A 15,981-nucleotide genomic window follows, 5' to 3' on the forward strand; every position below is an offset into this window, starting at 1 on the left:
TGAAATCGTTTTTTTGTTTTGTTTATTAACTGGCTGTATGTTCACCTCAACCAGACTAAAGATTCTATAGACTTTGGACTGGACACACTCACTATGTGTTTTATATGCTTATTTTTAAACTTGAATGTTCCTCTTGTAATGTTAGCTCTTCTCAATCCCATGAAAGTCAGATTTTCTGACAGGCATGGTGGCTGCTAAATTTAGGATCCACGCTAGGGCATCTCCCGGACCGACAGGATGCCTTACCTGAGGAATCAGTCACAGGTCCACTCTACTGACAGTGCATGAGGAATGACTTCCAGTCGGGTGGAGTTAGGGGGAGTTTTATTTGAAAATGATTCCAAAACCTGTATGAGAGATAAAGCAGTGAAATATGTTTTGGAAACTTCCATGCCTGTTGTTTTGCCAGAACCTTTTTGTACCTGATACTCACTCTCACTAAGAGACAGTGTTTCTGTGCTGTTTCATCTGCTCCTGTAGCTTAGAATTTTCTGAGTTTTGGACATGTTTTAAGATAGTCCCTTAAAACATGATGATTATGTCTTATTTTTATTGTACTATGATGTACTTTGCTTTAAGGAGTTCTCATGTGAAAATCTGGATTTATATGCTGTACACAAAAGCATTAGGACCTAGTATTAGTGAAGGCACAGGTAAATGCATCCTCTCATATATTATTTATGGGAAGGTGAAATAGCTGCCTGAAAAACGATTTGGCAGACTGCACCAAAAGCCTGAAAACACTGTATGCATTGGATCTGGCAACTCCACTCTTAGCATTTGTCCTAAGGAAATCACTATGAAAGTGTGCAAGATGCACTTACATATTTATTTACCCAATGATCGTTTCAAATAGTGAAAAGTTAGAAACAACCTAAAGGTCAAAGATTGGTTAAAGTATGAATATAGGTATATGGTGTCAAGTAGGCTGGCACTAAAGACAATGTTCTAGGAAAACATACAGTAAGGTGGAAAATTACTATAACAAGCAAGCAGGTACAAAAGTATGTACAATATTATCCTATTTATATAAAAAGTACGTGTGTATGTGCTAGTAAACAGAAAAGTAAAGACTAACTAGACATCAAAGCATAAATTCTTCTCTCTGGGTGGTGGGATTATTTGTGGTTTTCATTTTTTTTTGTATATTAAAATTTTTTTTCAAATTTTTTATAGTAGATATGTATTATTTTCATAACCAGACAAATGTTTAGTAAACTCACATGTCACATTTAAAGAGCAACAAAGATAAAGTGGGCTGTGACTGCATTCATTATTGAATCCTCTTATATTTATGACCTTTGTTATCAAGACACAATATAATGAGATAGTCTTTAGCATCAGTATCCTAGAAGTTTTAAAGATGGAATTATTGTCTTAAGAAATCTCCAGAATCCCCCCAAAGTTGCCACATTCCTTTTGTTTTCCAGAACAAGAAGTCAGGTACATGCTCTATGGAAAATGAACAAAACCTGGAATGTTTTACAGCTGTCAGAAAGTTTGAGGCTGACCTGTGTGTTCCAACTTGGAGGGACACCTAAGATACATTGACGAAGTAAAACATGCAAGTAGCAGAACATATGCACTCAAATTGCATTAAAAACAGCAGCAGTAATAATACTTCCTCCCCACCAACAATGTGGGACAATTGAAAACAAATATACATGGAGAAATGTTCTTATGCCCGGAAATAGGCCTGGGAGGACACACACTGAGCAATTATCAAGGGTACGCTGAGAGTGGGTGGTGGGAGAGGCAGGAAACAGGGTTTCCTGGGAGGTGCTAGACAGGATTGTTTACTTTTTATTTGATATACTTTCACATCCTTTAAAAATTTTATTATAAAAAAAAAATTTTATTATAACTTAAAACATTCAAAAGGTTATAAGTAAAAATGAAATTTTAATAAATGCCTTTGCTTGCAAGCTCAGGGTGTAAGTTAGATAATGGGTTTTGCTTATACATTTTAAGTAATTAAAATTTTGAAATTAAACTTCCGCATTTTTCAGAGGATTGGTGGTAATAATAAGAAAGAGTACTCTCCCCTTTGGTGATTATTTTGCAAATAGAAAAATGGGAAATTGCCCTGTCTGGGATTTCAACTCAAATATTCCAAATATGATCTTAAAGAGTTGCACCATTCTGAAGTAAAGGCAGGCAGAAACCCAGTGGGCATTCCCCTCAACCAACCGGCCCACCAAATTCATGCTCAGGGCTGGGCACAGGTGACAATGTGACACGGGAGATCACTGTAGTTCAATGACCTGCCTCTGTCACATAAAATACCCTCTCTTCATTCTTCTCTTGGCAAATACACCCTTTCCTTCTTACAATGTCTTTGCCTTTCCCAAACCAAAACCACTTCCAGAAGGGTCTAGGAGCACATTCACATGAATGTACAAATGACTCTCTAGAATGTTTCACTTTCCTACCAAAGGAATGAAGCTATAATGGGGAAATCTCACATATCTGTCAGAAATTGGGGGACACGGGCAGTCACTGACTCTGCTTATCTCTAGGATGTGACAGGTGTTTTCAGACTCACTGGTGATGGTATATGTCAGGGTCCCGCTGGAGCCGGGTTTGGAATCCTATATACAAGTCATCCCAGAGTAGACCATTCTTCACCACGTATCTGATGACATCAACCCGGCTACGGATCTGAAACAGACGAGAAACTACTAGCAGGAGTGACCCAGCAGCACAGACTACTGAGCCCTCATGTCCCTGGGAGAAGCAGCTACCCATGATGGCAGGGGCCTGGGGGGTCGAGGAGAGAAGTCTCCTGGAGCAGATGTCACAGGCTGAGGAGAAAAGGAGGAATCACAGCACAGCAGAAATGGAGGGAAGGAAAGCAGAAATGGATGGAGAGCTGGGAGAGCACGGTGGCCATGAGCACAGACTCTGGAGTCAGCCTGCTGCTGGGTCAATCCAGGTTGTAGCTAGGTGTTCCTGGTAACCATTCTGTGCCTTGGTTTCCTCATCTGTAAAATGAAGATAATCATAGAGCATTCCTCATAGGCTAGTTGTGAGGATTAAATCAATCCATGTACATAACATACTTTAAACAAGGACTGGTGCCTGGGAAGAGTTTCATAAATGTTTGCTATCATCGTCATTCCAAAAGTGGACGGTTTGAGTATCCACCTGAACATTTAGAGTCAAAGCAGAGCCTGCAAGCTGACAGCAACCTGTGTGTTTCTGGCCTGCCATACAGCAGGATTACCTTAAATCAGGTGGTCTAGGCCCTTACTCTTAAGGAATCCCAATTTCTGACTCTCAAACTATTGAATCATCAGAAGACCACAGGATTACAGACAAGCAGAGATGGTCTTGAGTCTCAGCCCTGCACTTACTAATAATGTGACCTTAAGCTTGCTAAGCTTTGGTTTCTCTGTTTTGGGACTGTTGTGAGGAAAAAAGTATATATACGAGAGCCTAAAGGGAAGTTATCTTAAGATGGGACATGGTTTTAACAATCCATCAGTATCAGTGTTAAAGTTTACAGGAGCTTTTTCAGCATCTGTATCACATTTTTTCCCTGGTAAATATGCTAATGCCAGTAGAGGCAAACTTTCATAAATGACGACCTATTAAATGACAAAGAATGATTAGAAGATTGGCATTTTGGATTTACTTTCCTTTCTGGCAGTTAAAACAATAATATCCGCTCTGAGCTGAGGTTACAACACAGGACAGCGGATCTATTCTTTTGCCAGGAGAGATTTAAAGATATGATTCCACATTTGGTCAGGTTAAAGTCCACCTGGCTAGGATGCAGGATCGGGAACTAGTTCTTCTCAGTAGAAAAGGGATGTTTTTTCCTGACCTTTAATCTGGAGAGGAGTGCTTGGGAGAATTGGACATAGATTTGAGTAACGTTGAGGGTGTAAAATGAGAAGGTACTAATGATCAATTAGATCTGAGGATGAAGGAAAGGGGAAGAGTTGAAGATGCTCCCTGTCTCTAGTTTGGCTAACTGAGGGGATGATACTGCCAATGATCAAGATAGAAAAAAAGAAAGAACATTTTTAGAGAAGGAAGATGAAAGGTTGAATTTTGCACAGGTTTAAAATGATGTGCCAAGAATTCAGAAATCTGGATGATGATATCCAGCAGGCAGTTAACTAAGACTCCAAACCTTGACAGTATTGAAGGGAGCCAGGAGAGGTCTGGGCTCTACACATGGATTTTTGGAGTCATCAGCAAAGAAGAGATACTAGTCTACGTGTTGACCCAGGAAGAGACTGGAGAAGAATAGTGGTTTGAGCACAGAACCCTAGAGGGAACCAAGAAATTTAGCTGATGGCTGGAGAAGAGGGACTTTGAAAGAATGCACAAGAACAGTCAAGAAGAGAATAAAAACAAGGGATTATTGTCACTGGAGCTAGGAAGAGGACTTCTGGTCAAAATAATGGGCAAATCACATGCATAACCTCTGTGTTTCTAGATCCACCTAAAGTGTTGACAAAGCAATCAGATAGGTAGAAAGTGCCACAGAGAAGACAACAGGGAGTCATCGACAGTCAGGAGATTTCAACTCATTTCGTGAATCTAGAAAGCAAGTGGATGAATGACAACCGAGGAAGTAAGGCAAAGTCCCAGAGACAACGTGCAGGGGCATTCAGATGTGAGGGAATAGAGGGAGAAACCACGGATGACAGCAGGGACAGACAAGCACAAAAGTACATCCACAAAACAGCTGACCTCTTCCCTAGCCCTACGTGTGGCTCCCAGGCCAAACGCTTTCAGAGTTCTCTGAATAAACGGAATCACTTTCGTGGGGAGAACACAGACAGGTAGTGTATGTGCGGTGCCTCCATATTTGGGCACTTAGGGGTCCCTAAACTACCAGCTGGCTTAGAGCATACTGGTGATCCCCTAACTAAATACAGCCTAGCCCTTGTTTCATTTAGTTTATAGACTTTTTTAAAACATTGAATTAGGTTTCTACATTTATGACTCTGGGTTTTTCCACATGAAAATCCACATTTTCAAGTTCTCTGGAACAATCAGATCAGCAGGAGCTCAGGAGGGGTTGCCCCCTTCTGATCCAGCATTTGTTTTCCACTTTGTACAATCCCCACCTGGCTTCATCTGCTTATGGACTCTGCTGTGGGTTCATCTGTGAGCATTTAAATGTGTAACCTCTGCATTCAAGTAAAGCCCGCTGGGTAACAAATCATATACATTCACATATAACCCTAGATCAGCTTGCAAAAGTCTTCTTATTGGGAAGTATGGATTAATCCTTCAATTTTTAAAAGTCCCCTACAAAGAAAGAAGGAGCAGCCTGGAGTCAGTTTTCTTTAGAGCAACGTTGCATACAACTGGAAGCCAGAAGAACCATGCCTTCGGGTGTTTATGGAAAATGATTAGTCACTCAGAATTACATGCTGAGCCCAACTGTCACACACTATGTGGCAGGAAAGTACTTAATGTCCAGCTCCCAGGCTTCCTTCTCAGGCAGTGAGTTCAGCAAAAAGTCCCACAAGGAGTAAAGCAAGGAAGGGGAAGACACGGGTGGGGTCTGGAAGCAGTGAAGGTGACCAACTCACAACAGACCTAGAGAGGAGTCCACCCAGACTCAAGCAGGAGGACGGAAAGCTACAGAAGCCATGCATCTAGGAATGGAGAGTTGGTGCGATGGAAAATATAATTATGAGTTTGAAAAGCAATTAATGCAATAAAGGATGGGGTGAGGCATCATGAGAGGTAGCAAGAAGAGGAGCTCTTCCAAGTATAGGCATAACCTCTTTAAGTAAACCTAATCATACAGAAATCTCACTAAAATTCTGGGAGATAAAAGCCCTAAGAGACACATTATAGACCACCATGTGTGTCGCAGGCATGATGATTTATTCCACGGTGCATTTAAATCTGCAACAGAGCTGTTACTTGCATTATAAAACATTGGAAAAAAATGACTTTTTTTCAAATTAAATATTTTAAATGAAATTGGGATTTGAAAAATTCCAAAAATGAATCTCCTTGAAGGTTAACAGACACCTTCACTTACAGGTTTTGTAAATTCAGACTGGAGAGGCAACACAGTGGCTAAGAGCATAGACTTTGGAGCTAGACCGGTTGAGTTCAAAGCCCCGCACCACCACGTACCAGCTGTACAAACTTGAGCAAGTTATTTCACCTCTCAGTACGCAGTTTCTTCATCTCTAAAATGGGGAAGATAGTAATTAATACCTGTTCATGGGTCGTAGTTGGATTAAGTGACTTCATGTTTGCAAAGCATTTAAAACTGTGCTTACTATAGAACAATCTAGGTAAGTGTCTGTTATATAAAGTAACAAATGAAAAGGTTCGTTTTGCTAAAAATGGGTGTAAGCCTATTTATCATCTATATGGTGCTTCACACAGGTTTTTCTTTTATGTAAAATCCTGTTTTTAAGACTCATAAATCAGGTAGTAGACTATTGGTTTTACTGAAGTTTCAACATAGGATTCTCTTTAATAGCAAGTACTTTGCTAAACATAAAAATGCAAGTCGATTTATTAAAATGTAGTTTAAGAACACATCTATTACATATATTAAGGTATATCTGAACTTCTACAATTAGGGCATCACACATTTAAGTGGCACATGCAATAAGCTTAAGGGCACAGTGTATATCCTCATAACTTATCTAATGATTCTTACATTCATATAAAATTTAAAATTACAGTGCATGCTCGCATATATTATGTCATTTGACTATTACAATAAGCTGGTAAAGTGGGAATAAGCCCTATGGAAGGAAAAAAAAATTAAGGCTTGGACAGGTTAAATAACTTGCTTAAAGCCTCATAGTCAGTAATCATGATTAGCGGGGATGGTGTACCAGTCCCAGTATTGATGTTGTCACCAGAACCATGGCTCTTTCCTTTACGTCATGTTGCCACAGGTGAGAGAGTTGCTCAAAATTGGAGTTCAATCAATAATATGTGTTGGTTTATGTTGATTTAAATCCCTTTACAGAGACACCCATGGGTTCACTTGGGGAAGGAGACATCACTGGACAGAAGGCAAAGGCAGGCGGAGATCAATGCTCACAGGTCTAATAACAGCTTAGGCTGAGCAGGTGTTTTGAAGGAAGCAGGTAGACAAGCGAATGTTGGGAATGGCTCAAAAACCAACAAGTACAGACTTGAGTTAAGAACAATGTTTCAATATTGGTTTGTTAGTTGTGACAAATGCACCATAGCAAAGTAAGATGCTAATAAAACTGTACTATCCTTGCAATTTTTCTGTAAATCTGAAGTTATTCTAAAATAAAAAGTTTATTTATTTAGTTATTTATTCATGAAGGAGGAAGGAAGCAAGAAGTAAGGAAGGAAGAAAGACTTCCACCAGTGTTGCTGCTTACTTCCTCATAGGGATGTTCTCGGCGTGGTCTTTCTTTTGGAAAGGATAAATCTAGAAAGTCAACCAAATAATCATATCCTCCAGGAAAAGGGCTGAAGTCCTCATCTGTCTCAATCATCTGTGCAAATGACAACATGGTAAAGGGAAGAAGAATATCAATCAGGTGGTCAAGGTCTTTTAAAAACTCTAAGAATGTGTAAGACTCAAATGCCCTTCAATGATAGCCATGACTTGGAGACTGACAGCAGTGAATTGGAGGTTAATACTAAGTCTGTTTCTCTCTCTTTGTCCTGAACTGATAACATTCAATTCCTTGTCTTCTACATTAGCAAAACTGCTTCATATCACTAACTTTGATCAAATTTTTAGAGAACATTGTCATTATGTCAAGTACTATTAGTAATGGGACATCAAATACTACCATAAGTTTGCGAGTGAATAAATAAAATGTGGAACATTTCTCACCATCATAGAACAGCTAAATATAAGTAGTTTCATTGAAAATTCCAAAAGTTTTTCTCTTTTTCATACTAATTGTCCAACTGAAAGTATCATTTAGACCAATGTTTCCCAGGTCTTTGGATTTCAAAGAGAATTTCCTAAATAATATCTGAGGACTAATATAGGTACAAACATTTTATTCTGCCAAGTGAAGATTGTCTTTAAGATTTTATATCTGCTATCTTTATTTCATTAAAGGAAGAATGTTTTAATGCCTCCAAAATAGAATGAACCCAATTTTGGAGTAAGAAAAGAGAATTGGTGTCTTTGTACCAACATGCACACTCCCACCCTTACTTATTTTTCTATTGCCCAGCAAAAACTTTGTCACAGGCTGGCAATGACCCCCAGGTGGGTTTTTGGGAATCACTGCTTTTGAGAATGGCAAGTGCTACCTGGCATTAACATTTGGGGATTGAAAGGTAAACTTGGGAATAGTTTACACTCTGAGGGTAAACAATACTTGTCTCTAAGAGTGTGGGTGGTGTCCGTTTCCTGATGCCATCCCTAAACTTTGCTCCCCTGCACATCCTTGGGTACTTAATATAAGCCAGGAATTATTCTCCAATTTTGTAGTTACTCCTGATCCATTTCAGACCTCCTCTTTGTCTTTCACCCCTGTCTGCTAGTACTTCATTTGCTTTCGGATACACCTCCAGCTTTGGTGACTAGGTTATAACCTGGACTTGGGGCTTGTGGCTCTGTATGCAAGTCAGTTCTCAGCACATCTGCAGACATGAGTTACCTACTTCTATCTCACCTTGTTGCAGGGCACCACCTCTCTGGGTAGATCCCACCCACTAGCCCCACAGTGTAAACAGCTGTTCTTGTCATGCAAAAACAAAAGCAAAATATACATGAACACAAAAACAATCAACAAATATGGTGATAGGAGATAAAGATGCTCCAAAAGAGAAACTGAGCTGAACTCCAGAATATTCCCTAAATTTTCAAATTGTCACATTGTCAAATCTTTCCTCTGTTAGGCTGATAGTAGGGGTCAATGAATGCTTATTGAAAAATAAATCAAGAAACTAAGGAGTTTTCATCTATTTCCATAATTCGAGAAAGCAAAGCCAAGTAATACTCAATAGCATACCCTAACCACAAGGTTATAATCCTTAAATCCTGCCCAAGTGAAGTATTCCTTTATCCAGTGTGAGTGAAGAAATATTTCATCTTCTACAGCAGCATTCAAGATTTTCAAATATGGTCCAAAGTCCCAGGAATCCTTGTAAATTTTAGTTCCCTCTGGAGGCTCTGTGATGCCCTTGCTTAAAGACATAAAGGTGAGAGAACAGTGAAAGAGAGCAACAGATAATGAAGTCAGCACTTAAAGAGCAAGTCAACCAGATGAGTAGCTTTGAGACTGCTCAGGTGATTCCCAGGGGTCCCACGGAAATGCCTCAGGGGCCCCACCATAGCCTAGCACAGAGCAGCTCCTATTAATTATTAGTGTGATGGGTTTCAAGTCAGAGTTCATTTGAGGAAAGAAGTCCATGTCTGGGAAAAAAGTTTCAAAATCACTGATTTGAACCTATCCGCACACTCCTGCTTCCCAGCCCCATTGGAATATAAGTTTGATGAAAACAGCAACCATGACTGAGCATATAGTAGACGCTCAATGAATATTTGTTGAATATATGAATGACTTTAGGCTATTTTTGAGATATACCCTGAATTTTGTATCTCTAATACACTTGAATGGTACCCTTAGTGTACTAATCTAAGCACAGCTGACAGACAGATGAGCAATGTTATCTTTAAACCCAGTCAGCAATATGGACAATGGAGTTCTCTGACAATCCATGTGAAGACAGATCATTGCATGGAATGTGGAATCTTGAATACCGGGAATGAATAGGATGTGATCTGGATAAGGGAAATTTAAGGAGGGAAATAGGCAGCTGCCTAGTAAAGGTTCTGTAGGTAATAGTAGGTCTCTATATCCTTCTTCTCAATCTACACTTTTAGTCCATTATGTCCCCATAGCTACAGGTGCACTGGTTCACTCACCTTCACCCAAGAGCCTTGTACTCAGGTATACAGATGTTTTCATGGGGCTAGGACCTTTTCACAGCTCTATCCCCTGTACCTAGTATGATGTCCAGTATACACAAGGAGCTCAATAAATCATTTCTGAATGAAGAGCATACATTTATTCATTCATCTGAAGTACCTGCATTCACCAAACCCATGATGCTATCTACACCTTCCTTCTCCAGCACATGCCATTGACTCTGACCGGAATCTCTTTCTTCTCTCCAATTACTCTACTTGTGGCTTCCTTCTCATATCTAAGGCCTAGCTAAATGCCAAAGATCCAGATCGAGCATTCCTTGACCACATTTCCTGGGCCCTCCTGTCCTCTCCTCCTCTCCTCTCACAAGGCAGTTATACACTTTGTCTCTATGTGTCCCTTACGCTTTGTGTTAGTGCTGAGACCCAGCAATATTGATCCTCTTTTTCCCAGAATGCTTTGGTGTGACTCAGGGATACAAATGCAGATTCCTGGGCTCTATCTCAGATCTACTGAATCAGAATTTCAGGGGATGTAGGGGGTGGGGCCCAGGGATCTGTATTTATGTAAGTCCCTCCAGTTATTCATTATGTTTGAGAATTACTGCTGTAGGGTACATCTGAAAGAGTGCAGCAAGATGATTTGGGAGAGTTAGGCAAATGCCAAATGACAAAGGTTCTTGAATGCCCTGATAATAACCGAAATAATTAGAAACTTTTTCACTCTTGACCCGGAGAATAAAAAACCACTTTTATCTTAAAGTCACTGGGAAGATACTAAAGAATGTTAAGCAGGGAAGTAACTGGAATAGTTTTGCATTTTATGAAGGTTGCTTTGTCAGCAATGTGGAGTGGGAGCTTTTGAACATTTTGCTTATTATCCCAGTCAGAACTGTCTTTTATATCAGGACCCTGGAGGTCCATATACCGTGAGTACCTGTGAAGCAAAAGTTTCATGTAACAATATCCTCGTTACATGCAATGCACTCAGGTCTGTTCTATTCTGTTCTATTCCATACCATTTTTTAATGAAAATGCTGGTTATGAGCAACGACACTGATTTTATGACCCACCAATGGGTTGTGACCAGCAGACTGAATAAAGCTGGCGTGGAGGATGAATCAGGAGTGGGCAAGGAGCCATAGCTACAGGTCAGGGCCACGGCAGGAATCTAGGAGATAGGTTGTGAAAGGTGGAATTAAGGCCAGGAAAGAAGAGGCTGGGGATGAGTAATGAATCTGTGAGAGATTTATGAGGGAGAATTAACCAGAGTTGGTAACTCTGATATGGGAACTTAGCAAAAGGTAGAATTGGCTGATTTACTATTCATGCCAACTTTGTAGAGGTAAGGCTGGGAGAGAGTGTGCTTTTGTTAATTGTGTAGACACTCTCCAAAATTTTTAGTCTATTTCCACACAGTCCATATGGTTTAATTTGGCTGAAAACAAGTATTCATAAAAATAAAGGTTTGCAACATCAACGTTAACTCAAATTGCATTTCCAGTGTATCGTTACTGGTCTAAATGTAATATCTATGGAATAGGCAGTTGAGAATGTTTTACTGACATGAAAACTTTCTTGCTTATTGCTTTTTATTTACATAAAACAACTTATTTTTGAGCTGCATCAATTGTCCTTAATAGAAAAATACTTAGTCACTCTTTACTCTCTGGTAAGGTTTTATGATGAGGAAAACATTTGAGTAACTATTATGCAAACTGAAAAGCTTAGGGAAAAAACCAGTCTTCTTTTTCCCTAGATTTGAGAGCTACTTACTGGATCATTTATTCCATTTATACAGATTCTCTTTTAGAAAGTGATGTATGGATCTTATTGCACAACAAGCTTAGTTAGTATGCTAGTCAACAAAAAATATTACTACAGAGTAGGGACCTGTCAAAAGGCCAGAGGAAAAAAGTTCATAAAGCATTCTTATCCTTTGCAAATATTTAAGTCAAACCTGTCCGTTGGGTCCTTCAGCATCCTACCCAGATCAAGGGTAGCTCCAGGTCGTGGGGTCCATGTTACCACATCAGAGTTTTTCTTGATAAGATTATTGAGTTCATTTGGGTCATTTTTGATGTTTGTTTCCTTAATATACCTGGGAAATAAGAGCATTCCCACGTAAGAAAGGTTTTTCTCAGAAGCATGGTCTGATTTGTACAATGACGGAATGTTTTGTTGTCTCTACATTCCCACTTCCCAATTCCCCTTCACTTACTCAATGGAAAAATAAAGACTGCTTGGGCTAATGTCCCAATTAGGGAAGAATTATTAGTCACGCCTGGTCTCCAGGATCGACATTCCCTTTTCCTTTCCCAACACTGGGAAACGTAAGGCATGCAACTCAACCTCTCCAGTGCACATCTGACTGTCCCCATTCCTCACTACATTCTTTATCAGGTTCCCCATCTCTTCAGGAAAAAATCCAAACCATGCAGGGTGCCATACATCGCTGTTCCCAGCCTGCGTCCCTCATCTCTCCCTGCACTCGTCACAGAGCCCCTCCACCCATACTGAGCTGCAGTCTCTCATCTCAGAGTCTTTTTACCTTTGCTGGTCTGGTCAGTGCCTACTCATTCTTTACCATGTAGCTTTCACATTCTCATCCGGTTGGCAGTTTCTCACCCCATCTGTACCCCCTTGCCTGCTGTAACCCTTATCACTCTGTATTACATGGGCCTGTTTTACTCTTCCAATTGACCATAACTCTGAGGACAATCATTTTATCTCTGGTTCTCCAGTGCGTAGCACAGTGCTGCTCACTAAATGACAAATGAACAGCATTGATCACAAGAAATTATCTTTTAACCTTAGGCCAATCTTTCTGATAAAATTTGGGAGATGTCTCAGCTAAATAACATCAACAAGAGGGATAAAAAGAGGAGACTTTTCAGCAATAGGTCACATTAAGCAATAACACACATGTAGCTATGTCATGAGAGAGAACATAGAAGATCTTCAAAGTGATGTCACATTTTAATGATGAGACAGATGAAGTCCAGAGAAGTCTGATAATTGGTCCTAATAAAGGAGGGTAGGAACAGAACCTAAATTCCACGTACACTGCTCTTCCTACTGTATTGCTGCCTCTAGTTGATAAGGCGTCATGGGCAGGGACTACCTATATCCAGGCGGGGAATTTATGTGTCATTTTATTATGGGAGTACACTCATTTGTACTTATCTGAACTTATTAGGTTTCTTTATTACCCACACAAAATGATACATAAATTCCCTGTCTGGATATAGGCAGTCCCTGCCCTTGGTTCACAAATTAATCTCACTAACTGTATCATAAAATGGATCTCTGTGAAGCAGATTAACCTTGCTCATAAAAACATTATAGCTAGAAGCTGAGTCACTGAATGTGCTTAGGGTCAAATAAATTATATATACGATCGATGAAATCTTGTAAAAGCAAAGTTTAAACATCTATAAGATTTCTGTATGGCATTTAACATGATAAAATTATTCTCAAAGTACTACAAAATGGGTATCTTGTAGATATTGCTTTTTCAAGAGACTGTAAATACTAAAAAATGTGCATGTAACCCAGCTTGATTGTATCACAAATATGGCTTAAACAAATAAGCTAGCTTTAACTAACAAGGCTTAAGGTGTTCTTTAAGAATAACTATGCATGCTTTTTTTGTTCTTTAATTTTTCAAATTTACTTAGATCCAATTCTTTGTCCTTTTGCGGGGGGGTACGGTGCTATGAATTTTTTTTTTTTTTGACTGGTAAGGGGATCACAACCCTCGGCATGGTGTTTTCTGCACCACGCTCAGCCAGTGAGTGCACTGGCCATCCCTATATAGGATCCGAACCTGTGGCTCCAGTGCTACCAGTGCCACACTCTCCCGAGTGGGCCACAGAGCTGGCCCCAGTGCTATGAATTTTAACACATGTATAGATTTGTGTAACCACCACCAGAATAAGACAGAAAACTTTATCACACCCAAAACTTCTGTGCAATCCACTTTTGTAGTCAAACCCTTCCCCAACCCCTAACCTTGTACAATCATTCCTATACTTTTGCCTTTTCTTTTTAGCATGTCATATACATAGAATCATACAGTATGTAACCTTTTGAGACTGGCTTCTTTCACTCAGCACAATGCCTTTGAGATTCATCCATTCTGTTGTATGTAACAACAGTTCTTTCTTATTGTTGAACAGTAGTCCATTGCATGAATATATCATAGTTTGTTTATCTATTACCTGCCGAAGGCCATTTGGGTTGATTTGGTGATTGTGAATAGAGCTGCTATTAACATTTCTCTATAGTTTTTGTGAATAAAAGTTTTAACTTCTTTAGGGTAAATACCCAGGAGTGGAATTGCTGGATCATATGTAGAGTTAGCTTTAACAAAGCTACTGAACGGTTTTCCAGTGGCTGCACCACTTCACATTCTTAATAGCAACATGTGAGAGTTTCCATTGCTCTGCATCCTTGCCATAACTTGGTATTGTCAGTTTTCCAAAGTGCTATTAATTCTAATAGTTATGCCATTGTGTTGTTGGTTTGCATTTCCCTAATGGCTAAGGCTGTTGAGTATCTTTTCATATGCTTATTTACCATTCATATATCTTCTTTGGTGAAGTGTCTGTCCAAATCTTTTGTCCACTTTTCATTTTCTTACTGTTGACTTTTTATTTTTATTTTTTATTATACATACATGTGGAGTACAATGTTGATTTTCAATAATTGTGTAGACTGTGTGGTGGTTAGATCAGTATAGTTAGCTTATTCATCATTACAATATGCAATCATTCTTTGTGTCTGTTGACCAATTCTTCATTACCCCCCTCCCTCAGCCCATCCCCTCCCCTTTTCCACCTCTAGCTTTCTAAAAGTTCAATGTATTACTGTGATCATTGTTTCTTTCTTCCTCTCTGTCTCTCCTTATTGTTCATTTGTTTATTTATGGATTCAACTCCCAGTGATGAGTGAGAACGTGTGGTATTTCTCTTTCTGTACCTGGGTTGTTTCACTTAGGATAATTTTCTCCAGGCTCATCCACATTGCTGCAAATGGTAGAATTTCATTCTTTTTCATGGCTGAGTAGTATTCCATTGTGTATATATACCACGATTTCCTTATCCAGTCATTCATTGATGGACATTTAAGTTGGTTCCATCGCCTACCTATTGTAAATAGGGCTGCAATAAACATGGGAGTGCAGGTATGCCTTCGACCTGATGTTTTCTAATCCTCTGGATATATCCCCAGGAGTGGGATTGCTGGATCATATGGAAGTTCTATCTGTACTTGTTTAAGGAACCTCCTACTGTTCTCCATAATGGCTGTACTAATTTACAGTCCTACCAACAGTGCAGGAGGGTTCCTCTCTCTACACATCCTCACCAGCAATTGTTATTCTCTGTCTTTTTTTTATAATATCCAGTCTGATTGGGGTGAGGTGCTATTTCAGAGTGGTTTTGATTTGCATTTCCCTGATGATTAGGGATGTTGAGCACTTTCTCATATATCTGTTGGCCATTTGTATGTCTTCATTTGAGAAATGTATATTCAGCTCCTTTGGCCATTTTTTAATTGGATTATTTGCTTTTTTTGCTGTAAAGTTGTCTGAGATCCTTGTATATTCTGGATATTAATCCCTCATCAGATGCATTTTAGCAAATATTTTCTCCCATTCTGTAGGATGCCTTTTCACTCTATTGATTGTTTCGTTTGCTGTGCAGAGGCTTTTTAGTTTGATATAATCCCATTTGTTTATTTTTTCTTTTGCTGCCTGTGCTTTTTCAGTGTTCATAAAGTCATCGCCAAGTCCTAAATCCTGGAGCATTTCCCCTATGTATTCATCTAGGAGTTCTAAAGTTTCAGGCCTTATATTTAGGTCTTTAATCCATTTTGAGTTGATTTTGGTATATGGTGAAATGTACAGATCAAGTTTCATTCTTCTACAAATGGATATCCACTTTTCCCAGCACCATTTATTGAAGAGGCAGTCTTTTCCTCAGTGTATGTTCTTGGTGCCTTTGTCAAAGTTCAGTTGGCTGTACATATGTGGGTTATTTCTGAGTTCTCTACTCTGTTCCATTGGTCCACATATCTGTTTTTATGCCAGTATCATG

General features: G+C 39.4%; 1 protein-coding gene across 1 annotated transcript in view; it reads right to left on the bottom strand.

Moving 5' to 3' along the window:
* Positions 1 to 271: 271 nt before the first annotated feature.
* The window catches only part of LOC134378720 (cytidine monophosphate-N-acetylneuraminic acid hydroxylase), a 37,242-nt gene continuing 21,532 nt past the window's right edge, over positions 272 to 15,981 (bottom strand). The window contains exons 7-11 of the mRNA XM_063098031.1: positions 11,841 to 11,981; positions 8,961 to 9,135; positions 7,362 to 7,478; positions 2,546 to 2,661; positions 272 to 347 (exon numbers count right to left, since the gene is read on the bottom strand). Of these exons, the coding sequence (XP_062954101.1) occupies positions 272 to 347; positions 2,546 to 2,661; positions 7,362 to 7,478; positions 8,961 to 9,135; positions 11,841 to 11,981 (625 nt within the window). The remainder of the gene's footprint in view (positions 348 to 2,545; positions 2,662 to 7,361; positions 7,479 to 8,960; positions 9,136 to 11,840; positions 11,982 to 15,981) is intronic.

Source organism: Cynocephalus volans, chromosome 5, assembly GCF_027409185.1.
Source record: "Cynocephalus volans isolate mCynVol1 chromosome 5, mCynVol1.pri, whole genome shotgun sequence".
NCBI lineage: Eukaryota > Metazoa > Chordata > Mammalia > Dermoptera > Cynocephalidae > Cynocephalus > Cynocephalus volans.